This window comes from Dissoconium aciculare (assembly GCF_010015565.1).
Source record: "Dissoconium aciculare CBS 342.82 unplaced genomic scaffold K489scaffold_1, whole genome shotgun sequence".
Lineage (NCBI taxonomy): Eukaryota > Fungi > Ascomycota > Dothideomycetes > Mycosphaerellales > Dissoconiaceae > Dissoconium > Dissoconium aciculare.
Window position 1 is genome coordinate 1588324 of NW_022984951.1, and position 23289 is coordinate 1611612.

The 23289-nt window shown below is 51.7% G+C and overlaps 9 protein-coding genes across 9 annotated transcripts; 5 read left to right on the top strand and 4 right to left on the bottom strand.

Annotated features, from left to right (window-relative positions):
* The first annotated feature begins 1111 nt into the window (after positions 1–1111).
* K489DRAFT_348790 (uncharacterized protein) lies at positions 1112–3439 on the top strand. Its single transcript, XM_033602382.1, has 2 exons — positions 1112–1731; positions 1814–3439. Exons 1-2 carry the CDS (start codon positions 1545–1547, stop codon positions 3142–3144), a joined length of 1518 nt encoding a protein of 505 aa, XP_033464474.1. The 5' UTR covers positions 1112–1544; the 3' UTR covers positions 3145–3439.
* Positions 3440–3488: 49 nt separating this feature from the next.
* Positions 3489–5091, top strand: K489DRAFT_375533 (uncharacterized protein). Its single transcript, XM_033603707.1, has one exon. The coding sequence runs from the start codon at positions 3907–3909 to the stop codon at positions 4990–4992; it is 1086 nt and encodes a 361-aa protein (XP_033464475.1). The 5' UTR covers positions 3489–3906; the 3' UTR covers positions 4993–5091.
* K489DRAFT_16662 (uncharacterized protein) lies at positions 5086–5877 on the bottom strand. The gene is made up of 3 exons (XM_033599339.1): positions 5723–5877; positions 5476–5615; positions 5086–5358 (listed from the first exon to the last, which is right to left on the bottom strand). Exons 1-3 carry the CDS (start codon positions 5748–5750, stop codon positions 5179–5181), a joined length of 348 nt encoding a protein of 115 aa, XP_033464476.1. The 5' UTR covers positions 5751–5877; the 3' UTR covers positions 5086–5178.
* Positions 5878–6241: 364 nt separating this feature from the next.
* K489DRAFT_391927 (uncharacterized protein) lies at positions 6242–8427 on the bottom strand (the record flags this gene model as incomplete). Its single annotated transcript, XM_033606716.1, has 10 exons — positions 6242–6682; positions 6722–6780; positions 6910–6966; positions 6994–7100; positions 7155–7588; positions 7612–7638; positions 7727–8014; positions 8050–8140; positions 8182–8245; positions 8301–8427. 10 exons carry the CDS (start codon positions 8425–8427, stop codon positions 6242–6244), a joined length of 1695 nt encoding a protein of 564 aa, XP_033464477.1.
* Positions 8428–14145: 5718 nt separating this feature from the next.
* On the top strand, positions 14146–14841 carry K489DRAFT_309708 (uncharacterized protein; the record flags this gene model as incomplete). The annotated part of the gene is made up of 1 exon (XM_033600650.1): positions 14146–14841. One exon carries the CDS (start codon positions 14146–14148, stop codon positions 14839–14841), a length of 696 nt encoding a protein of 231 aa, XP_033464478.1.
* A 2624-nt stretch (positions 14842–17465) lies between these two features.
* On the bottom strand, positions 17466–18805 carry K489DRAFT_375540 (S-adenosyl-L-methionine-dependent methyltransferase). The gene is made up of 3 exons (XM_033603708.1): positions 18553–18805; positions 18339–18463; positions 17466–18276 (listed from the first exon to the last, which is right to left on the bottom strand). The coding sequence occupies exons 1-3, from the start codon at positions 18646–18648 to the stop codon at positions 17796–17798; spliced, it is 702 nt and encodes a 233-aa protein (XP_033464479.1). The 5' UTR covers positions 18649–18805; the 3' UTR covers positions 17466–17795.
* Positions 18806–19113: 308 nt separating this feature from the next.
* On the top strand, positions 19114–20544 carry K489DRAFT_386034 (uncharacterized protein; the record flags this gene model as incomplete). The annotated part of the gene is made up of 2 exons (XM_033606191.1): positions 19114–19283; positions 19359–20544. 2 exons carry the CDS (start codon positions 19114–19116, stop codon positions 20542–20544), a joined length of 1356 nt encoding a protein of 451 aa, XP_033464480.1.
* Positions 20545–20697: 153 nt separating this feature from the next.
* On the bottom strand, positions 20698–21406 carry K489DRAFT_311171 (glycolipid transfer protein HET-C2; the record flags this gene model as incomplete). The annotated part of the gene is made up of 2 exons (XM_033600764.1): positions 20698–20992; positions 21078–21406. The coding sequence occupies 2 exons, from the start codon at positions 21404–21406 to the stop codon at positions 20698–20700; spliced, it is 624 nt and encodes a 207-aa protein (XP_033464481.1).
* Positions 21407–21717: 311 nt separating this feature from the next.
* Positions 21718–23276, top strand: K489DRAFT_375542 (tartrate dehydrogenase). Its single transcript, XM_033603709.1, has 2 exons — positions 21718–22776; positions 22845–23276. The coding sequence occupies exons 1-2, from the start codon at positions 22035–22037 to the stop codon at positions 23207–23209; spliced, it is 1107 nt and encodes a 368-aa protein (XP_033464482.1). The 5' UTR covers positions 21718–22034; the 3' UTR covers positions 23210–23276.
* Positions 23277–23289: the final 13 nt, after the last annotated feature.

Genomic DNA, 23289 nt, shown 5'->3' on the forward strand with positions numbered 1-23289 from the left:
CTAACAAAGCAATGCATGAACGCAAATCCAGGAAGAGGAAAGCAATCACATTAGATCCTGCCCTGTCAGCCTCTCAGATCCAAGGGATAGTTGAGCAAGAGGAGGTTGAAGCACAAATAAGGGAGCAGATGCCAAGGGCTCCAAAGCGTGCTAGTCGGTGTAGCAAGTGTGGTTCCTTTGCTCACACCTTCAAACACTGTACAGTAGATTGAATAGTATTGTTATATAACACATTTAAGTCTCAAAGCAATCTATTAAGTATTGGTTGAGATAATCAGTGTTAAAGGTGGTAGACACGTAATTCGTGGACCACGCCGTGGGGTGGACCGCGCTCTGGTGTTTGACGTTAGCAATCCTATTCCACCTGCCGGACACTAGTAATTATACTGTAATGAGGATTATTGCAGGTGTTGACTTTATTCTACTGTACCCATGCCTTTATTGAACCGCATTTGTTTGTTTCCGACCTCAGGCGGCTGTAGATCCACATGTGCGTTCAAACAATCGTGACAGGAGGAATGAGAGGCTTCTGGATCGGGAGGTGCTTCAAGCTTGAAACCCGAGACGGCAGCTGCATTGGACTTTCCAGCCATTACCATCGGGAAAAGACCGAATCACAGTCCCCTCGAGGAGGCAACTTTACGTCCATGTCCGAGCACTATCGCGCAGCGTTCTCCGAAGATGGAGTCCCACGCCCATGACAGGTAGATGGTCTGTAATCTTCTGTTATGATGCGGGCTTCGTGCATCGACGACTTCTGCCGAGACAAAAAAAGCTTCTCGCTGGCAGCATTTATGGTGGGGTCGCGAAGAAACTTCTAAACTTTGTAACACATAGGCGGGAATTTTCAGCCATGACGTATCTGCCTACTGCATCTACCCATGCCATACCCGACATTGGCAGCGCCCACAAAGCATGGAAGTCGTGGTGGAAGCCGATGATATGATAGTCTCGGATAGCGAGTGTTTGATCGGAAGAATATTCACTGCGCCATGGTATGATATCGTCAGAGAGAATTACAAGGATGTGGAAGGAGACTGGACTCTACACCTTGGTGATCCCCTTATAGACCAGCGACCCGGCAAGGCCATCTTCCATTAGACGTACTGTACACACTGTAAAGATACCTAGGTGTGCGCACTTCTCTTGTACCGCGCCTGTCTCTCACAAGAGTACCGCCACTACAGTACGAATCAACAGCCATACGTGCGGTCGCCCACCGCATCGTGACGAACACACATCAGGCAATGGAACCGTCCAATATGTGTTACATAGCGGTTGCAGACCAACACAAAAGGATTGCGATGGTGTCTTCATAAATGTTCATGGCAATGCGAATGTAATCGTGTGGTGAATGGTAGCCTTGACACGCAGCCATTCGACAGCGCGTCAAAATTTCTTCACGTTGGGAGAAATGTCAATGTAATCACACCAACGCAGCGCCATTCACAATCCATCATCAGTCTCCACATTAGACCACTCGCGCATCGTCAAATTCTTCGAGATTATAAGAAATTGCTGGCTGACCAGGTCATTCTGATACCATGTTGAAGCAAAAGCAATTCGTGCGGCCCCCCAAGAAGCAGAAGCCCAAAGCGGCAAATCCTGAGTCACCAGAAGAATTTCAGGAGGCCGCCGACTTTCAGGAGGACGCCGGAGGCAAGCATCGTGCTGGAGACCCTGTGAAGTCGGCCAGAGCATTCTTGCGAGCACTAGACATCTACGATCAAGGTCGGTACATGGCTTGTCGCCTCCAATGTCAAGAGCAGTTGCCTTGGCTCTTGAGCTGTTCTCTGACTTCATCCGCTCACAGGTCTTGCGAAGCATCCCAAAAATTTCGATTTGGCCTACAACAAAGCTCGTCTACAGCTAGAAATCTCACAACAAGCCAGCTTAGTAGACCACATCGGTCACGATGTGCACGAATGGCTCTCCATCGCTCTGCAGTCACATCAATATGCGCTCAGATTGGACGAGCAAAACCCCGACCTACTCTTCAACACCTCACAAGTCCTCACGAGCCTTGCCGAATCACTCGAGGAGGCCGACATGACCGACAAGGCGATCTCAATGTGGGAGCAAGCACTTGAGATCCTGTCCTCATGCTTATCACGCCAGGAAGTCATGTTCGAGCAGCATCGTGCGGATTTTCCTGACAACGAAGATGGTGGAGTCCCGCTCGAGCAAGAGAGCACAGAGCCATCCACGGCAGCTGCACCCGACGTGGAGATGCTTGACCAATCCGAAGAAGGGGAACAATCAGCCACCATTGAGAGCCCAGTGTCAGCATTAGATATGCTTGATACCGTACATGCGTCGCTCTCGGCTCTAATAGCTTTGGTGTCTGTGATGCCAGGGAATAATCTGGAAGGATTGTCAAAGATGGCACATCACTTGACGCAAATAAAGGCGCCTGGCTACATCGATCTCGTGCCGACCGAAGAGCAGGACCAAGCACGGGTGACTACCGCTGGCTTGCGCGCGACATTCACTGCAGCTCTGGCAGACTCGCAGTATCAGGCCGAGCTGATCGATCTGCAGACGTACGCTCAGAGCTTGAACGCTTTCCAGGTCCCCAACAAGGAAGCTCATGTCGTAATTCTGGGCTCGGAAGCAGAGGCGCGACTCGAGCTTGTACATTCGGCCATTGATATGGCAGCCACCACTTTACCGGTTCTGCTTTGCTGGAAACAGCTTTCGCTGGCCCAAGAGGCCCTCACAAAAGCGGCCACACTTAAAGATGAGGACGCACAGGCACGCAAGGCAGAGATATATCAGTCCAAGGGCGACATCGAGCTCATTCGGCATCGATTGATTCAATGGCCCTCGACGCACCAACTTGACCCGCTGACCGATGCCGCGAAGAAGTCTGCTCCGACTTTGATCCAGAACGCGAAGAAATTCTACTCGGGCTCAGCGCAGTTTGCGAGTCGAGATGGGGACGAGAAAGCCGAGGCCGTGGCCAAACAGCGGCATGCTATCGCGCAAGGGATCGCAGCTCGTTTCTATGGAGAAATCCAACCTGATGAAGCTATTCTGGAGAGATTGGCTGCAGAAGGAGGACAATACATCGATGATTACCTGCTCGATGGGGACCTGCTACAAGCGATCCTCAGTGGTGGGTCTCAAGCAGGACGTAGCTGATCGTAGTCGTTTCCGAGCCTAATGTCCGTAAAAATAATGAGGAGGCTTTAGCGAGATGTCGGATGAAAAGCATGTTCATCAAGGTTCCAAATGCAGTGGAAATGTATCTGCCCAAAATTAGCCCACTCACTGGAAAGTCCATTTTCACGCCACACGCACGCATTTAACAGTCGGTCTTTTCCTAGAAATGAGAAATCGTACGTGCGTGAATGGATAATGAAAGAAAGCGGAGGTCTTATGAGAGGAAATTGTAGTTACTTTGACAATAAATCACTACGCAATCTGCACTTCGGCTCCAGCTGTGGATCTCCTTTGAATTTCTAATGTGGACACTGCTGCACATCCTCAACTTCGAAAGCCGCTCTCAAAGTTTTTCCATTGATTATATCCATACTAGCACATGGTCTTATGACCATTGCAGGCGGTGGTCGATTACTCGCTAGATTGCAAGTAGCATATGTGGATGTCAAGGCTGAAACAGCGTGAAGACAGTACAACGTCCCAGCGAAGCTCAAATGAACATGTTCACAAGCACAAGGTACACTGGGACTGTCTCTAATGGGACTCGATGTAACCACACACAGGGAGTTTTCTGAATCTGGCGAAAATCAAAGCGTCCACTGTGACTCTTTCAGCGAAAGACAAGCAAGGCTCGCCGTTTGGCTTGCGAACCTTCAGCAAAGTCCAGGTGACATAGCTCCCAATTCGAGCAAAGGCGGCTGACAGCTGCGAGACGCATTTCACCGATAAAATCTTGTGCTAATGATCGCCGCCGCCATTCCGGTGCTCGCTTCGAGTATATGGGCAGCAGAACGCGAAGCGATCCCGAGGAACGATCACATTGGATCAAGTTGTCCTTCGAAGATCACAGTGAATGCGGACTCAGTCAATGATGTTCTCGACGGAGGTTTCGCACACGGCTCGCTCCATTGCATCACAACAGCTGCGGATCTCGATAACGGAGACCTGATCAACTCGACGATCGTCTCGCATTTGACATCGTCGTCTGACGCAGTAGCTACGATCATCGACAGCACATTGGCTTTTGATGTAAGGCATCTGTACAGAGCCCTGACTGCCTCGATGGGCGGTGTGGAAGATGCCCAGCAGCGAGCGATGCAAGCTTTAGAGCGAGTCAAGATGATGAAAGTTTTCGACTTCGAGGGGCTGATGGAGGCTATAGAGGAAACGAAGATTACGATGCAGCGTCCAGGGACCAGTGCGACCGAGGAGCCTATGATAGAGGTCATACCTCATGGCACCATTCCGGACAGTGAAGATGAAGAGGAGGAGGAGGAGGAGGTTGTGAAAGGACCGTTACGGCAAGACCAGGCGGACGAGACAACTAGACAGGCATCCAAATCGCCTGCTGGTCAGTCGCCACAGACCCATAGTTCAAATCTGATCATTGTGCAGGACATTTCACAAGTTGTAGGACCACTATTACGAAGCAATTACACCCACGGACAGGCACAGCTAGATCGCTTGATAAAGTCTCTCGAGCGGCTGACGAAATCCCATCAGGCATGCACAATACTATTCGCGAGTGCGAGTTCCAGACCCGTGCAAGAGACAGACCATCAGCTGAGTCAATTCGCGACTTGTTCTCTTCGCCCTGCTCTGGGTGACAACGTTGGCTATCTCGTCGATCTTCACATCTTCAGATATGTATTGCCTGCTGCTGAGATGACAAGGCTAGACCAGTCGCGAAGAGGAGAGATAAGAACGCGTCCCGCCTCGGAGCCGGTTGAGATTCTAGAAGTGGTAGAAGATCGTTATGCCAGCCGAGTGGGCCGCTGGGCCGCTGTGAGGCATGGCGATCACGGAATCCTCTATGATGCTCATTGATCGATGTGACATGCTGAGAATTTGGTACAAGATGGACCTGTCTGGCACGCTCCACCGCGAAGAAGTCGATGGCGACAGCATGTGCTAGATCCGCAGGAGCGCGCGACCCGCGCGAGGTCTATATTTACACAACACCCTCCAAGCCGAGAAAAAGAAAAAGAAGAAACAGTTCGTTGTCCCTCACACTCATTTCGGGTTGTTCGACTTGTATGTCGGTAGCCAGTTGCCATGCTTGATGTTCTTCTCCGCATCCGTAGCCTCAAGTAGTCCTAGTTTTCGTACCTCTCCGACGTCGGGTCGCTCGTCCTTCGGTATCGTGGCTTCGCGCCGGCGGTAGGCGGCTTGTAGAGCGGCGATTTTGTTGGCCTGCGAGTTTCGCGATCCAATGTCAGAACATCATTCCCTCACAAACGCGTGCCCAATGTATGCATATTTTCTGGCCCAGAACCCTTCCATCCAAAATCGAAAACTCCATCTTCATACCTCTTTTCGGTGGTGTAAGCATTCATAGTAATCCTCCAAGACCGGCACGCATTTGGCCTTGCCGGAGTCGTTCTCCGCGGACGTGTTGACAACGTAGCAGGCAAGGACCTCCTGCCAGAATGGAAAGCATCGTGAGGGACCTGAGCATCGTGTGGTCAGTTATTGATGACTCCCAAGACGTTGCAGGCAATAGGCTGTCGTGGGAGATTGCGAATCAGGATGCGGTGCTGCAGCAGGAGATGCATACCTCCGTTGAGGCCGAAACCGGACGACATTGTGAATGCGAGTGTTCCTTCGCTTGGACTTCGCTAGATTGAGGTCGGCAATCAATAGGTCGTGCGCAAAGAGTCGGTTGGGCGCTGGCTATCTGGTCGCATCGACTGGCCTGGGCAGAGGTCCTCGTCAAGCTTAGGTGATGTTTCGACGCAGCGACAAGGTGTTGCTGGCCCGAGCGGACGCCAATGCTGACTAACCCCAAGCCATCCCCGGCGCGGATTTGACCACTGGAGAACGCAGCAAAAATGTACACACGTGCGGCGTGGTACATTACCACATGTAAATACACATATATTACTTAAAGCTGATCTTTTATGTCTGCCTTTGCTTTTTTACATCTCATTTGAGAAATAATCCCTTGATCTCCTCTAAAAAAAAATCAAAGTTGAAGGCCTCACTTGCGCGACCACTATAAGCTCGTCCAAAAGCCAAGAAAGCGAAGTGACTGCCAACTACCGGTCGGACGTGCAAAGAAATTCGGGCCAGGATATCAGCCGTCGCCATCGATGTTGTATGACTCGATGATTGGGAGACTAGCTATGGTCTCGTTTATCCAGCGCGAGGCCCGGCTCGAAATCTGTATTCGCATGCCTTTGCATGCCACCACAGCCGCCTGAAACTCCCAGTCTGACTTGGTATAGAGATGGCGCGAATCCAATGGCAGACTACACTTCTGCAGGACAGTGGTGTACCGCTTCAATCGAACAGTAGAAACATGACGAGGAATACAATTGTCGATGATTTTGTCATGCCCGATGAGTGGTCGTTGATGGCTCGGGCGATGCCTGTCTTGCACCACCTCATCTCTGTCAATGTGGAAGCGAGGGAGTGCAATTGAGAAAAGCGAACGTGGAAACGTCCAGCTATCATGAAAGTCATACGCAAGCTTAGCTATCCCGCCGTCTCGACTCAAGCCTTCTTTCTCCCGTTTCTAGATATGTGTCCCGCTGATGTTCCGATGATACTTGACATTGTCGTGGGCGTCGATCACGACTGCAAGTCCACTCATCGCCTCGATACCGATGATGCCTTATAATGCGAGGTAGGTCCTAGAGGGCGAGTAATCCCGCGGATCTTCCGTGCAAAGCTGATTGAGTGTATAGCGGGACTACTTCACCAAATGTCCAGTCCATTGTTTTCAAAGAGCATGGGTCCTACAGACTTTACGACCAGCAGTAACTTCTCCATACTGGTCGTCTAAGCCGTACATACTGCCTTAAGCCCTGAGCGTGGCTGGTTGACCGAATAGGCTGGCCGAATCAGTTTGCTCATGGAACTCTTCAACACTCATGGGCTCGCCTAAAGTGCTCCACATAGATTGAGAACCCTCGTGCTTGCCATATTGCAGACTGTTCACACAAGCTAGGCCCATGATGGGCATGTCATCACATTATTTCACTGACATGTACTCATCGTTGCCATCCGTATGTCCTGCCCTACATGAGGAATGGCTACCAAGGTTGGGCATGGTGTAGTTATCAGGGTATCGGCCGCCGAGCAAGCGTTCTGATAACGGTTTTGTGAGATAGGCCAGCCATCTAGGGATTTTTCGGAGAAAGAAAGGGAATGCTGAAAACACCACGTCGACCGGCTGATAATCATCCGTAGAAGAGATCTTCTCGAGGAACAGGGTAAGACTATTGGGAATGCTGCTGAAAACAGTCGCGCCGAGCACTTGTCTGGCACTAAGGCTCACGATATCTTTGTAGGTGTCACTGCCGCTTGCGTACGCATCCCGTCCTAACTGTTCCGAGTAAGTTCCAGCTGGTGAAAATGCATGATTGAAATCTGGAAAGTAAAAGTTCAACAAAAGATCTGTGTCGTCATGGAAGTGAGACTTCCACACATAAAAGGTTTCACGAATGCCGAGCCGCGCGCTGAAGCAAACTGTGTCAAATGCATCCTGTGTATGGATGACTATAAACATCACGCTCGCCTTTGGTATTGTCCTACGCCCTCATTGCTGCTTTGGTACGCTCAACTTGAGCACATGGCTGTAAGCGAGGACAGGTTCTTTCTCCTTAATGGCTCGGACAAGCTGGTCAACGGCAATTTGCGAGCAGCTTATCTGCACGAATTGTTGGTGTGTGGTTTCTGCGACTCCACAATCATACCTGGTAATCGCTGGCGCCGTAAAGTAAGACACAGCCCGTTCTGCTCGAGCATTGCATCCAGTGAATTCTTGCTGGTGAGTTCTTTGGACTCTCCATGACTTGAGCTTGAGTTCGCCTCCTTCGACTACCAATGTCCGATTTTTCGATCGCTGCTCACCCAGTGACCGTTGACATCGATTCATACGTCTACGTTTGAATGGTCTTCTACCAAAATCGGTAGACAGCTCTCAGGAATGGATTGACGTAATGTGCAGGTAGGTGTAACAGGGGGGATACTGCAAATGATAATACAATCTCGACAATGTGGTCGTCGGACTTGGCGGGAGAGATGATATACGTCAAGTTTGTAGTCGATGCATCATATTTCCCAGCTAAGGATTCTGGATTAGCAATTGCAACCCATCAGTATCATGTTTTAAGAGCTTTGAGCTCTACCGAGTAGCGTGGAAATCGTAGATGTCTCGGGATCGGAGGCGAACCCAACCTGCGAGACGTTAGCCACGAAGAGGCTTGAAAGGACCAGAGGGACATGATCGCGGCTTGGCCAGCCCAGAGAATCCATCAGGGAGCCAGATTGCCAGGTATGGGCTACGCACAACCAACGGCAACACCAATGCGGTCAACGCCGATGCGCATGCATCACAGGTCCAAGTGGACAGCAGCGTCGGCGACACGAACAACATTGTCTTTAGAATCGGCAGCAATTCTGGTGCTCGAGGTGATGAAAGTAGCTTCCTCAGATGTCCACTTTGACGATCTGTGTGAGGGTCTATTGGGTGGAGTTGATGTCATCACTGCGCGGCGGACCAAGTTTCAGGTACGATGACGGACCTGAACAACTTTGAACATGACGACAATAGTCGTACCGGCGATTAGAGACGCCCAGATCGACCATGGGAACGTCATCAAGCCAATAGCCATGGCGGCCGAAGGTAACATCAAATAGCCCTGGAGCGCAACGATTCGGAAGACCAGGCAAGCACGTGGGAGAGCTTCGGTCGCGTGACCATCCCGTCGTATCTTGTGCAAAGCGGTGCGCCAAGTCTATTCGCTGCTTCAGAAATGCTGCAAGCTCGCAGAGATGCTCTGTAGCTCACGGTGGAAATCATAACTTGTCGGTGGCGGAGAAGGCTTTGCGGACTTCGCTGAGTCACGGGCGGCACTGGAGCACATTTGTAAGGCTCGGAGCCTGCGCCGATCGTTGTGACGTAGGCAGGCAGGTGAGTGGGTAGTTGCACAGGTATTGATCTGTTCAATGATGGGATGAATCATGAGGATTTCTGCAGAAATCCGTGGAGAAGTCAGGCGCTCCTGTGGCATTCCTGTTGGCAAATTCAGTTACCTGATCGGTCTTCGTATTGTTCGGACTGAGCGTTCCGAGCAGCTCCGCGGTGACAGGGCAGCTTCGGTGTCGCAATCTCTCAAGCTACGCAACAAGGCGATTTCGGCCGATGAGGGCCCGGTCTCCACCTTCAACCACCTGCACGCTTTGTCCTCTCGCTTCTCTGCAGAGTGACGGACCAGGACCCAACCGCTAGCTCAGTGGTGGGGCGCTCCAGTACAGGCACTCCACCGTGTGGACCGAGGCCCGATTGGCATTAAGAAGAGCAGTAGATCGTATCGAGGATCACGAACAACATTATGTGTGATCTGCACAATAGCATGTACGCAGGACAGACGTGCCGAAACGTAGGCAAATGCGAACATAGGGGCGCAAGTGTGTTGCATATTCTCGATGCAATTGACCTCATTACTTCAAGTGCACATGCGTGTCCAATATCCTTCCACAGATCCCGACTTCATCCTCTTCAAAATCTATCATTTGTAATGGGCGTGCAGGTGTGTAGCGTTAGACTTTTGTTAGGTGCTTTAGCTGCCATCCTCGGACTAGCACTTCCAGGCCAACTCTTGCCGGGTTATGAGACCTCTAGCTCCAGGCCCTTGTGATCGTCGCGACGTTGCACATGGCCGGCAGAATGCCAACAACGACGCACATGGTGGAGAAGTTGCTCGCCTACTAGGTACCGTCCAAAGCTTTGCATATTGGGCACTCGGGCCTTGCAAAGCCGCTAATCGAGCAAGCTCCCTGCTCTTCCCGAGCCGCAGAGATATTCGTACGGATATCGTCAATCTCATCAGATCGCGGCCGCATCCGTTCTACGTCCGGTGATGTGTTTGTTCGTTCTAGTGACAGTTGTGAATGTCGATGAGCTGCAGGGCTGGACACACCCCAGGCAGCCTGCTGTGCCTGCTCCATCTGGAACTCGGCATGGCTACAGACAGCAGCTCTAGGGGCACCTGAGATGGTAATGGGCAAGAATAGTGGGGCACGGTCCAGCCTATTCTCGTAACTGATGTACGAACCGATTGTATTTTTTCCCGGCATATCACGTAGCAGCATTTTGGCGTTCTGGCATCGGTGGCCGTGATTGATTGTTTCAGCCTTTGGACCGTCAGGTGCCGACCGCGAATATCGCGGATTACTGGGACGGAAGGAACTCACTCCGCTGCAAGCCTTCACGCCATGAAGTCCCCATCTAGGACATTTAAGAGCAATCTAGATTTCCTGATCGTCAGAGAGAACAAACGATCAGCGTGCTGTGGACTTAGACAGGAGTGACGAGCTCTCTCAGCGCCAGAGGACTCCCAACCTTCCCATTGAAGTACTTTGGTGACGATCGCATAATCCTCATTTCACTGTGTCATCATGACATGAAACATGAACACCGTCGTAGTTCCATTTGTACCTCGGTCGATTGAAATGTTACATGGCGGCAAGCACACCAAACTTGCGGACCTTGTGGACGATCCGATCGAGTCACTGATCGGCTTGTTAGGGACATGGCATCAATGAATATTCTACTTTGTTTGATGCGGGATCTCTGGTGAACGACGAAGTCGATCATGGCAAGGCCCAGTGTTGCACCGCACCACGGTGGATAATGGACACTGCCAGGTCAGGTGACCCCTCCCGGAATGCTGAAAGCTTGTCTGACGACCGATTCACAACCTGAAACACCATCCGCGCATACCCTTGGCATAGAGGCCGCGTAAATCAGAAACCGACCCCTTCAGCATACTGACGAAACTTCTCAACACGCTAGGACTAATCATTTGCCGTTACTGATATGGTTCAGGGGTATAGAACAGTCTTCGTTTTATATTTGCAGAGATCAAGGCCATCGCCGCGGGTTAGTGAGTGGGTAGCGACCGTTGCGCTCTGTGAGCGCCGGAGACTAACGCCCGAAGGATGGTTTACGGGTCTTCAATCTTGATTAGCCTATGTGAGATGCCACATCATGGCGCGCACAAGGCAACCGTATCTACTCAACTCAACTCGACCGGAATATATCCCAGGCGTTTGCATGCATGAACGAAAGCGACGTGAGAGTGGGGACGCCAGTCCTCTAGTCACAGAGGCAGCGAGCTGTAGATCGGAGTTGCAGTATGGTACTATCCAAAGGAGGCATTAAATGATCGATCGCGCGCTAGTTGCTCGAAGTTGACAGAGGCGGTGACTGGATCACGCAGGATGGGCGGAAGCATGAAAAAAAGGAGCCGTAACATCACCTTAAAACGTGCCCTACAATGCAGTCCTAGATCACTAGTGGGGCAGCATATACGACACGCGCGACTTGGGACCGTCCTGAGCGGCCGTTAGAGATTTGACTTGTAAACGATGCATGGACACTGGCCTTGTGATGATATCCATGGTCCCGCATCTGGCCTCGAACAGATTGGTTGCGGTGCGTACTGCCCTGCAGTGCCTGCACTCACCAAGCAAACGGCAGCAATTAACGGGCTTGCTGACACTCACTGGCGCTTCCGAAACTCCCACACACCTGGGCATGGCTCCAATTGGCCCGCCCGCATCCGAGAGGCCCTCACTGCCCCTCAGACCCATTTCGGCTACAATACTTTGCATGCATGTGATTCACATCCCATCTACCCGCGGACAGCTTTAGCAGAGAGAATGACATGCTCGTACCTGCGACAATCTCGATTTCCATCGCGCCTGAGCACAGCAATGCACCCTCCCTCTGCAGCGCAAGACCGGAAATTGTTTTCGGCTTCACTTAGAACAGACTAGTCCTGTCTTGTCCATATCAAGTTTCGGAAAAGCGCCCTTCAATTGTGAATAGTTCACGGTACCTAGGAGGCTCGTCCCGCCACGACATGTCGGAGAACACAGAGCTGTAAATATGAGCGTTCTGGTAAGCATAGAGTCGCTGACGTGGGAGGGAGGCACGCTGGTGTCAGCATTTGTACGTCGAGATGTGTATGCCAGGTGAGAGAGACGTTGGAGCACATTGGGCTCTTCACCATGAGGGGAACGCTCCGTAGTCGGGAACTTACGACTCGTCGCTGGTGTTGGGTAGTCTCGACTGTCAGCGGACTGAGGCGACGGTAATCTATTCGCCCATGAACGACAGCGCCGTAGCATGCTCTCTTAATCAGGTTCTAGTCGCCAAGCTGCGCGTAGCACTAAAGCGTATCCTGGTCCGCGTTTGTGACATCTCTGCCACATGGGTGTCGGTCCCTACCGCGATGGAACTGTGCAGCAAATTTGGGTCCGCTCGTTCGACTTCGTCGCTCTCAACTCGATATCAATGGCGGCCTTTCGCTGTGCTCAACTTTGGTGTCGATGCTGCACTCTGTAAATCCCCTCAAGCAGCGGCTGCACAAGGGTTGGCTCCTTTATACTTCCTCAACCCTCCCGCAATCGGGCCATGGTCGCTATCAGTCCCTTCGTATGTTCGGAGAACGTATAGGTGCTCGTTCATCTTATGACACTTGGCGATGTCGTGATGCCGTACAACATGTACCTGCTGTAGCAAGGGCCCGTTGCCCGTCCAGCCATGCGCTAAGTTCGTACCATAGATGGCGGCCGATTTTTCCACTCTGCGACGAAAGCCCAAGGCCGTGTTCTAGAGGATTGTCCGGTACGCGCGAAAGCACATGATGCAGAGCAGACTCGGACTGTGAAAGCGCAAGCGTCATGGTGGTATCATCACCACATACGATATGCCGTGGATCCGGACATGCGACCAGTCCGACTGGAGCTGTTGTTGCAAGCTCCCCTCGGGCTGTATCGAAGTGGTGAATGATGCAATTCTGGAGCGGATATCTTACAATGCTACCTACCTAGATAAGTATTTGAGAAGTGTGGGCGAAGCAGGACTGGTTAAGGTAGATCTACCAGACCGTTTAGAAGGCTGAGCTCGTGTAAAAAGGTTTGCTTTTGGAGCGTGCACACCCTCGGTGCTGTTGTTGAAAGACTAGCCCAGGGCTCGCTTCGACATACGCAATCATTCATTTTCCTATTAGTTTTTAGTTGCAATACATCAGTGGCTTCCTTGTCTAGTGCCGCCGGTAGACAGCGCTCCTTTACTCACTTTCCAGGGTCTGGCGTTTGCCATCCATCAGCCAATGGCCCAGTACCATTCACATCGTAGCCTCATAGGTCACCACAGTAGGAGGCGAAACTTGCCTCGTTATGCTGCAGGATCACAGGAGCGACTTTTCGGCCTGCAGCCTGATCGTTCTAGCCTGCGACCGACGCTGTGTGCCTTCGCTTTGTGGGCACTGCGTGCCGCCGTTTGACCACAACAAAATCAACAGCATGATTTGCCTCATGATTCACTGCTACTCTCATCGTCGTCTCGAGATTTGCCTGTGATTAACATGATTTCATACAAACTTCCACGCCTTAGTGTTGGAATCCTTGTGGATAAGTCGCTGTATCAGCAGCGTTGCTCCCCTCGTCTCTGCGTGAGGCTTGTCGAACGTAATCCCACAGCCGCGAAATTCACCCGCTTTGCTTCATGAAACCATGGCCGCGCCGGGGCAGAATAACCCACAGGACAATGCGCCAAGTGGTTCTTCCTCCACACCATATGCTCTCGATCATGGAGCTCCCATCATCATGGTCGAGGGCCGCAAACACAGCGTCGAGGATCGTCGCCGTGTTCGAGCTCAGGCCGCTCGGGCCAGCGCTGCCGCCAGTCGAGAAACTCGACAACGAAATCGAGGCGACCAAACCTCGAGACAGACATCCGCCATTCGTTCGGAGTCCTCTGGGCAATCGAACCAATCCGTCCCTGTAGATTCAGATGCAGCCGGCCTCCGGAGACCTGATCTCAATCGTTCGACCATAGTTGGTACGGCAGCGCCGACGCAACTTCCGCCAACGGAGCATGCGAGCATGCTGCCGAACACCGATGCATCGTTGATGCCGCTGACGATTTGGTTGCATGAATGGCTTCAATCGTCGCCGTTGATGCAGATTGCCGCTCTCGACGAAGGACGCCAAAGCTCATCCGGCAGTGTACGGCCTAATCCACTACCGGGACAAGCTCCGTTCGAAGTCGCACCAAGATCCGAAAGGGATGAGGCCAGATTTGAATTGCCTATCGCGGTTCCCAGAGGCTTCGCAGAACTTCAGCGCTCTGGATCAATCAACGATGCGCTCGTAGTGCTTGTTGGACGCACAGCCTGCTTCAACTTTGGTGGGCCCGGAGCGAAGAGAAGAGTGCAGGCATTGTTACGAGATGTCGTCATGTTATCCGGACAAGAGATCAGTTCACGGCCTGCGCAACGGGTTCATCAATATGTTCGTCTTGCTTGTGTATGCTTGACCCTCTTCCAATCGCAGAGAGCCAGCGGGCAGGAGATTGCTCAAAATCCGCAATATCGGGCTGGACTAGACGCAGCTTGGCAAGAAGCAGTGGCACTTGACCCAGGAGATTTACAAAATCCAAGCACAGCGCAGGTTCTTCTGTGGGCAGGAACAATAATCAGCTTGACGTGCGGAGCTCTTCCGGCTCCTTTAAATCCTTTGCTTCGTCTGCTTTGCGAATACTTGGAGCTCAAATCTTGGGAAGCATTACGGCATCTTCTGAGCATCTTCATTTATCCTGCAAGTTTCCTGGACGCCAGTTGCCGACAATTCTTCGAGGACGTGACCAGAGGTTGAAACTGTCGTGGTCGGCATTGGGCGATTATTCTTGGATATGGAACGGAGCACTGAGCTTAGGAGAGATCCCATAGAGCTTGCTTGGCATTGCGAATTTGCATCTGTCTCATGTGCGTGTCGCATTCGTTGACTTGAGAGTTCTTCGTATGCGTATCCCGCCATGTTCAGCTTATCTGTAATATTTTGTTACGACTGATCGCGAATTGCCTCAAGCACCGTGTCGCAACAGAGAGATGGCCTAACCTGCACTGCAGGGTGACCTACCTCTGCCTCATGTGCGCTGCTCTGGTGGTGTTCCAGTACAAATCGTGCTGTTGGTGGTGCATCGTATCTAGAACCATACCGTCGAAATCTTGTTCATGACGTGCTCTGTTCCAATGACGATCTGACGCGAATATCTTCTCTCGAAGATCAACGGGCGACGGACAAATGACCCTTGGTTGACACCGGAGGTTTTGGCAGACGCCAATGGCCAATGGTGAAGTATGAGTATCACGGAGTGGCTTGTATCACTTCAAACAAGAAAGATCGACATTGATTCTAGAAGGCGCACGAATATGAGGAAGAAACGAAAAGAAGCCCAGATTGCAAAATTCTGTCAAATTCACCACTGTCTGCGTTTACAGAATGGAGCACAACCGATTCCGACGCGAATGTATTGCTACCTACGATGGGTGGGTATGCCACTGTGTGATGTGCTATGACAGGTAAACTTGTAGAAGGTTCGAGTGACCTGTCGTCCAGCATATGGTATAGGCATGACAACAACCTTGGAAGCTCGCAGCCGAAATGAGGGTAGGCCTCGGATTTCCCAGCTTTCATCCCCATTGAGAGCCGCTTGCCGCTGCCCACCCGCCGCCAGGGCCCGGGTTTGATCACTTCCCGGGTTTATTGCGCAGGAAAATAAGCGATCTCCATGTGCTGAGCCTCAAATAGTCCCCTACCCCGCGACCCGGTACGAGTCCCTTGACAAATTTGCGTCGTCGCAGCGATGGTTAGACCCTTTGCACGACGATGCCGCGCATCTTGCACACAACACCTGAGACATGACAGCACGACGTCAGTCCGTGTCCGTATGCAAGACTCCTCCGACCTGCTGGACGCTTGTCCGCCATCCGGAGGTACCAATTGTCCGCCGTGGGCCAAGTGAATCAATCGGGGAAAGGTCCGGTGCTGAGAGACGACTTATTACTCGGAACTTGACGAGGCAAAGATGGCAGGGGACTGTGTGGCTCGAGCGGACGTGCATTCGGACATCTCAAGGTGTGTGCCATCGTGCGGGATTCGCATTGGCATGACTGAAGACCATGTGAACCATGGTGAATCCTTGCGGCATTGCATAGACATCCCACTCCTTTGCAGCCGAAGCCGATAACGACTGACGCGAATGGGCGGGAGTGATGGCATTGTGCAGCGTGAAGGCGACGATCGACCGTGCTAAGTCAAGCAAGCCTGCTGGAAAAGTCACACCGCACGTCGATTCCGCCCAGATGTTGTCTTCGCACCTACGCAATATCTCGGCTGTTCGCGACACACGGACAGTCAAGCTACTCCATCCCATTGCCTGCTTTGGGGCAAGCGCGCCATCTGCCTGCGCTAAAGCCGCATCCGTGAGGCGTCGGGGTACTGGCGTGGACCCTTTTCGCCTGTGCTCGATCTTGCCGCCATCGACGAACTTGAGGGCAACATTGGTCCACAATCACCATGATCGGCCAGCTCTGTTCCCTTCCATCACAGCGAATGACTCGCGGGCCACGCTTGCGTCACGCGGTTAGGCTTATCTTCTCCCTCCAGATCACCCGATATCTTCGAAGGGCGTACACATGTGGCGTGCACGCATTGTTTGTCGAACGCAAAAATGCATCGCATGGTGACGTTCGCGATCCCGGTTGGCCTCGCCATCGAGTCGTGCTCAAAGATCCGCCTCTCCCACAACGATTGCCAGTGATACCATGTGGATGCCATACACTACCAACCATGTACAGATTCGCATTTTGTGCTTTCGTTGCGGCTAGAGATCTCGCATTTATGTCAGGTCACTGGGTTTGTACACACGTACCTGGTACCGCCTAGCAGATCACATGGTGTGACAATCTGTAGATTTCGATCTCGCGATTGCCGAGACCCTTCGACATGAGATAGCCTGAGACAACTACCAGACGACCGCCAGATCCGGGCGATATCGCAAGGCAAGTTGATCCGTGCGTATAATTCCATTCGCAGCAGTGACAGCTACGCAGCTCGAACATTCTTTGGAGAACGGCTGTTGATGTGACTCAACAAGCATCAAGGCGGTAGATGGCATGTGAAGAGTGTTGCGCCCCGGTCGAAACATTGGACTTTTGCTCATGCAGACGACGTCGTGCACACCAACAGTATCAGCCACTCTAGCGACTTCTATCTTCGAATTGGGCATGTATTCCGCCAGATCTGACGGCAGTCATGGATGTGCAGAATCAAAAGATCTGATATACCGGATCGGGGGAGAAATGCGAAGAAAATTTCTCCTAGGCAAAATTCACCACAAAATGGATGCAAGGGACTGGACGGCGGAGTTGCATGACAGAGCACAAGCGACCTCTCCCGAATTTCCGTGATGAAACTCAAAATGATAACATTCAATATTAGCCGTACGACACTAATATTGATGGAGATAGTTCCCGTACAACGACGTCAAGTAACATATGACTCGTTTAGCTCTTTTCCAGCCTGTCTGCCCAGCGACCATATCATTCCAGGGTGTTAGGAGCATACAACCTGTTGTCCGATGGCCTAGCAAATGGTGATAGCCTATTTTACAAGAGTGATACATCCGCACCTTGGTCAGGAGACGAAGACATGAGATGATCTCGCAGGGACTTGTTGATGATTTTTAACACCTCAAATTTTGACTCAAAAAGCAGTCAGGTTGTGAGAAATCATCGATGCAAGCCATTATCTTGAATACACTGCCATCATTCCTTATCTCGAATAGCAATGGCCCACCAGTTGTCCTTTTCGTAACCTGACTCGATGACCTTGCCGCCTGCAGCCACAAGATCCTCCTCGATTTCATTCTTGCGATACAAATGATAATAGCGATGGTAAGTCTTGTCGTGTCCAGTACTCTGGCCCTGGCTGCTACTGTCGGCTTTTTTCGAACCACGTGTGACCCAGGGAACCATAACATCTTGATTGTCCTTCTCCGACCAGCCGCGTCGACTATTTTCTTGCTCAAGAGCCCACACGTAGACCAGAACTTGTCCACCGGGCTTTAGTATGTCAAGAATCGATCGGACAGCATCGACTCGACGCTCGGAGGTAGAAAGGTGATGCACCACGGCAATGGAAATGGCAAAATCGAAAGCGTGAGGAGCATGTGGGAGATCTAGGATGTCTGCAACCAGAACGGAATGCGGTTGATGTTGCTTGGCTATGGACACGAGATTGCTGGATCTAGAGGCGATTCATTTCAGTCGTACATTGATTGATGATCTCTAGAAATCGATGCTGCCTACCGATCGGAGCCTAGGATGAATACATTGGGATTCACGGCAAGGTATTTGCCGTTTCCACAGCCGACGTCCAAGCCTACAGAGCCATCAGGAAGCCCTTTGAGAAAGCGTTCAATGATGGGCCAGGGCTGCGATCACATGTCGGCTTAATATACCAGTTTCATTTATGTGATGATTGAGAAGGCGCCCAGCTCCTTGTCCCTTATTTCTGTCTTACCTTATATCTTGTGGAGGAGAAGTGCGATGCAATCTGCTCATACACTTCATGAACGTGTTCCTGCTCGTAGCCTTCGCCTCTTGATGTATCTGCCATGGGCAAGACAAGGCGGCTGCAATGGCAAATATGCAGACCTCAATAATATGGTGCTATATGGTCACCAGGAAGCTTGCAACGAACGTGATAGGAATGCAAGTCAGTGTCGCGTAGTGTTATGACCATGAAGAAGTCTGATCAAGAACCCTGGGAATAGCAACAGTCCTATAATTCTGTGTCGTTCAGAAAAGCGGCTCTGCTGATGAATTCATCTTTATACGCACAGACCGTCCGCCGTACCCTTCCAGGGTTCCCAGACAAGCACACTTGCCTGCATACATACGGCATCCTCACATCTCAAGATCATCGATATCCATTACATTCACGGGCGTCATCACAAGACTCTGCCAAAGCCAATTTATCGCTCAAGGCGTAGCGTTTCGGTTAGCTTGAGGAACGCTTGAGAAGAATCATGATCGTCCTGCCGTCAGTCGACTCACGTCATCGCCCTCGCTGATTGGAGCGATGGATGGACAAACCGAAAACACAAAGACTCCAACCTCTAGAGAGCGACCTTACTATGCTCGTAATATAGAATTCTACCACCTAGCCAGCCGCGATGCCGACTTTCGCGTTGCGCTAAAGGCGGCCAGCAAAGATGGCTTCATCGATTTTCAAGACGAGGGTTTTGTACTGTAGGTCATCAAATTTGAAGCGCGTGTCTACCTCTGGACGATGATAGAAAATACGATCCTAACATTTGGATTAAGACAGTTGACCAAGTCATTGCTAAAGGCTGATTTCGGCCTCACAATCGAGATGCCATCCGATCGACTTTGTCCACCTGTTCCTGTTCGCTGGAATTACATACGCTGGTTGCAGGATCTGATCGACAACAGCGGACCTTGGTCCGATACCAATGACATCTCAATTTTAGACGTCAACGAGCCACGTCGCCGAGTGACAGGCCTGGACATCGGCGTTGGTGCGTCCTGTATATACAGCCTTCTCGCATGTGCCAGTCGACCAAATTGGCACATGTATGGTACTGACATTGATGAGCATTCGCTGGGCTTTGCCAGAGCCAACGTCTCCGCAAATGGACTCTTGCACCGCATCACGTTGTTGAAAACCACATCGTCTGGTCCACTCATCCCGTTGGAAGGATTGGAGGTGTCGGGCCTCGATTTTGTCATGACCAACCCGCCGTTCTATTCTTCAAGTGAGGATATGAAAGCATCGTACGCTGGCAAAAATATTACACCCTCTGCGGTCTGTCTCGGTGCTGAGAACGAGATGATCTGCCCTGGCGGCGATTTGGGCTTTGCCATGCGAATCTTTGGCGAAAGCCTGCAGCTCCGGGAACGAGTGCAGTGGTTCTCCGTCATGTTTGGGAGGCTGAAGTCAGCAGAGACATTTGTTACACATCTCAAGACGTCCGCAGTGACAAATTTTGCTGCGTCTGATCTGCAGGCCGGGTTCAAAACGAAACGATGGGTGATAGCATGGAGTCACCAGGGTTTCAGACCGCGGAATGATGTGTCACGTCATGGCGAGCTGGTACGAAGCATAATGCCAGACGTTTCGGTTCAGACCATTACATTACCACGGCAGGACGCGAAGTGGGCAGGAAAGATTGTGAACGACATCATGAACGGACTCAACCTAGTGTGGCAATGGCAGCCGTTGCATCATGCCGGTGCCATGTGTTGCAATCGGGACGTCTGGTCGAGATCGGCCCGGAGGAAGAGGAAGTTCGACGAGACACAGAGCGTGGTCAACCCGGCTGGGCCGGAGGCATCAGAGGTCGCGCTTGCTGTGATTATCGCGTGCAAGGACGAAGCCGTGGAGGTGCGCTGGCTGCGAGGTCGGGACCGACTGATCTTCGAGAGCTTCTGTGGCAAGTTGAAAAGAGCTATGGGAGACCGGTTGAAAGTACTACATGAGGCAGCATGACAGAGTGTATCTGGACGATTGTCAATCTGTTGTTTTGAAGTTTCAAGTCAGGGTGCAGAGTTAAAAATTCTAGGAAATAATATCAACACCAGAGTTCCTCATGCATGCTGGCTTGGCACATTGTATGTGTCTCGTCTTCATGAATTTATGCCTCTACCACTTCGCCTCCGGGCTGTTCAAGAACTTGGTCAAGATTGCGACACGGATTTCCAACGCCTTCAACCACTCATCAAGTTCCTTCTTCACACGCTCTTGGTCGTCGCCTAGCTTGGCGTAGAAGTCGGCCCTGGCAGGTGTCGCGCTCATGGCAGCAGAGAAGATGGGTTTGATTAGAAAGGAATGGAATTTGGAGAGAGTGGCGGTGTATGCTTCCCGGAAGGACGTTGACAACTCCGCGGATGGGTTGCTAAGGTTCTTGCGCAGACCTTGCGAAGTGAAATCCAATCCTCTGTAACAGGGCAGGCGCGTCAGCACGATTGGCTTCAAGCTTTGCATCTGTCGCAAGCATTGTTGCAACTGCGTCTGCTTCTTACCTCAATAACCAGACCAAACCCTCGGTGGCGGTGTGCTTCTTTGTCTTGAGCTCGTTGCGCACGAGGTCCTGGAGAGTCTCGGACTCCAATGGGCTAGCAAGCTGTCGGTCGCGGACCTTCTTGATGTTGCCAGTGATGTCGTTCTTTACCGGTGTGAATGCGACACTGCCAAGCACATCGAACAAACCGACCAGGGCTTCAGATGCCTCGAGGAACTCGACGGTGTTGACGGCATCGCCCTTTGACTCGTCAACAGAGACTTGAGTGAAAGATCTCTTGCCGTTGTCGAAGTAGGTACCGCCTGGCGGGTATGCTTTAGTGGTGGCCATGTTTGTCGTTTTGAATTCTAAGTAGACAGGATAGGTAGGACAGTCTATTGAACAGAGCCAGCATATGTACCTATGCTCCCCGACTTTCTTATTACACCATTGGGGGCTTTGAGCCCCGCGGACGTCGTTGCACTGCGGCCGCTCCCGGCACATTCAGGGTCCATGTCATGCAGTTCGCGCCTACCAAGAGCCTCCCGAAATCGCTAGGATCCTGGACAATTCGCGTAAGCGAACCAGTGGCTTTATTAGAAGCCTCCACGCGTTCTGCAATAATTCCTAGCTGCAAGAGAGACATATAGAGGATTCGGCCCTTTCGTTATGCTTTGTCTACATTTGACGAAGGTAGTTCCATGTTTCCGACCCGCGCAGCCCGTGAATCGGTAGTCATCAATGGACGATACAGACGTCCGTGGCGGGGCATATCTCTGGGCATTCGCATGGCGTTCGTGTCACGCGTTGACATGCGTGCACGACGACGGCCGACGACGGCCAATGACGGCCAATGGGTCGGGTAAACAGAAGTATCATAAAGACGCAGGTCGCCAATGACTCAAAATGTCAAACTTTGCATGACACTTCTGCTTGAACAGGGACATTGTTGAACATATCGCATATCCTGTACAATATCATGTCCCAAACAACTTACAAGATTGCCGCCATTCCAGGCGATGGGATTGGTGTTGATATCACCGATGCAGCAGAGCAGGTCTTACAGAAGCTCGCTGCCGTAGTCGGAACTTTCTCCTTCGAGTTCACCACCTTCGACTGGAGTAGCAAGAAATTTCTGGAGCGCGGTTGGTACATGCCGGACGATGGCATGCAGCAACTCGCAAAGCATGATGCCATCTACTTTGGCGCTGTAGGCTGGCCAAATGTTCCCGATCATATCTCGCTCTGGGGCCTGATCCTTCCGATTCGCAAACATAACAACCAGTATGTCAATGTCCGACCTACAAGGATCCTGCCGGGAACGCAATCGCCACTTTCTCAATGTCAGTTACGACCTCAGGATCTGGATTGGGTAATCATTCGTGAGAACAGCGAAGGCGAATACGCCGGCCAGGGAGGTACCACACATGAGAACAGCCCCCACACAGTCGCCACTGAGGTCGCCATTTTCACCCGCGTCGGAATAGAGAGGATTATGCGCTTTGCTTTTGAGACGGCCAAGGGCCGACCGCGGAAGAAGCTGACTATGGTAACCAAGAGCAATGCTCAAAGGCATGGTATGGTGCTCTGGGACAAGGTCTTCCACGAGGTCGCAAAGGACTATGAAGGCCAAGTCCAATGGGACAAGATGCTTGTCGATGCAATGACTGTGCGCATGGTGAATAAGCCCGAGAGCTTAGACACCATTGTCGCCACTAACCGTACGTGTAAACGAGTTTTGTTGAGATCCCGCATCTGCTCTTGACGTGCTGACCGTATGTTGGAATAGTCCATGCCGACATCCTGTCTGACCTTGCCGCCGCGTTGGCTGGATCAATTGGCATCGCACCCTCGTCCAACCTCGATCCAACAAGGAAGTTCCCTTCCATGTTCGAGCCTATTCACGGGTCTGCGCCTGATATCGCAGGCCAAGGCATAGCCAATCCCGTAGGAGCATTCTGGTCGGCGGCTGAGATGGTGCGATGGTTGGGTGACGGCAAGCTTGACAAGGTTGCCGATGACCTTATGCAGGCTATTGAGAATGTCACCAGTGACCCAGAGACCCGCACTCGGGATATGGGTGGAAAGGCAAACACCACGCAAGTGACTGAGGCTGTCTTGAAACAGATCGAGGTCGTGTTCGGCAAGAAGTAAACGCAGCACGCGCTGGTCTTTAGCTTGAATGCCATAGTGTCCCGATGTCAATATTCATGCCAGTCCTGTGCGTCGTGCTG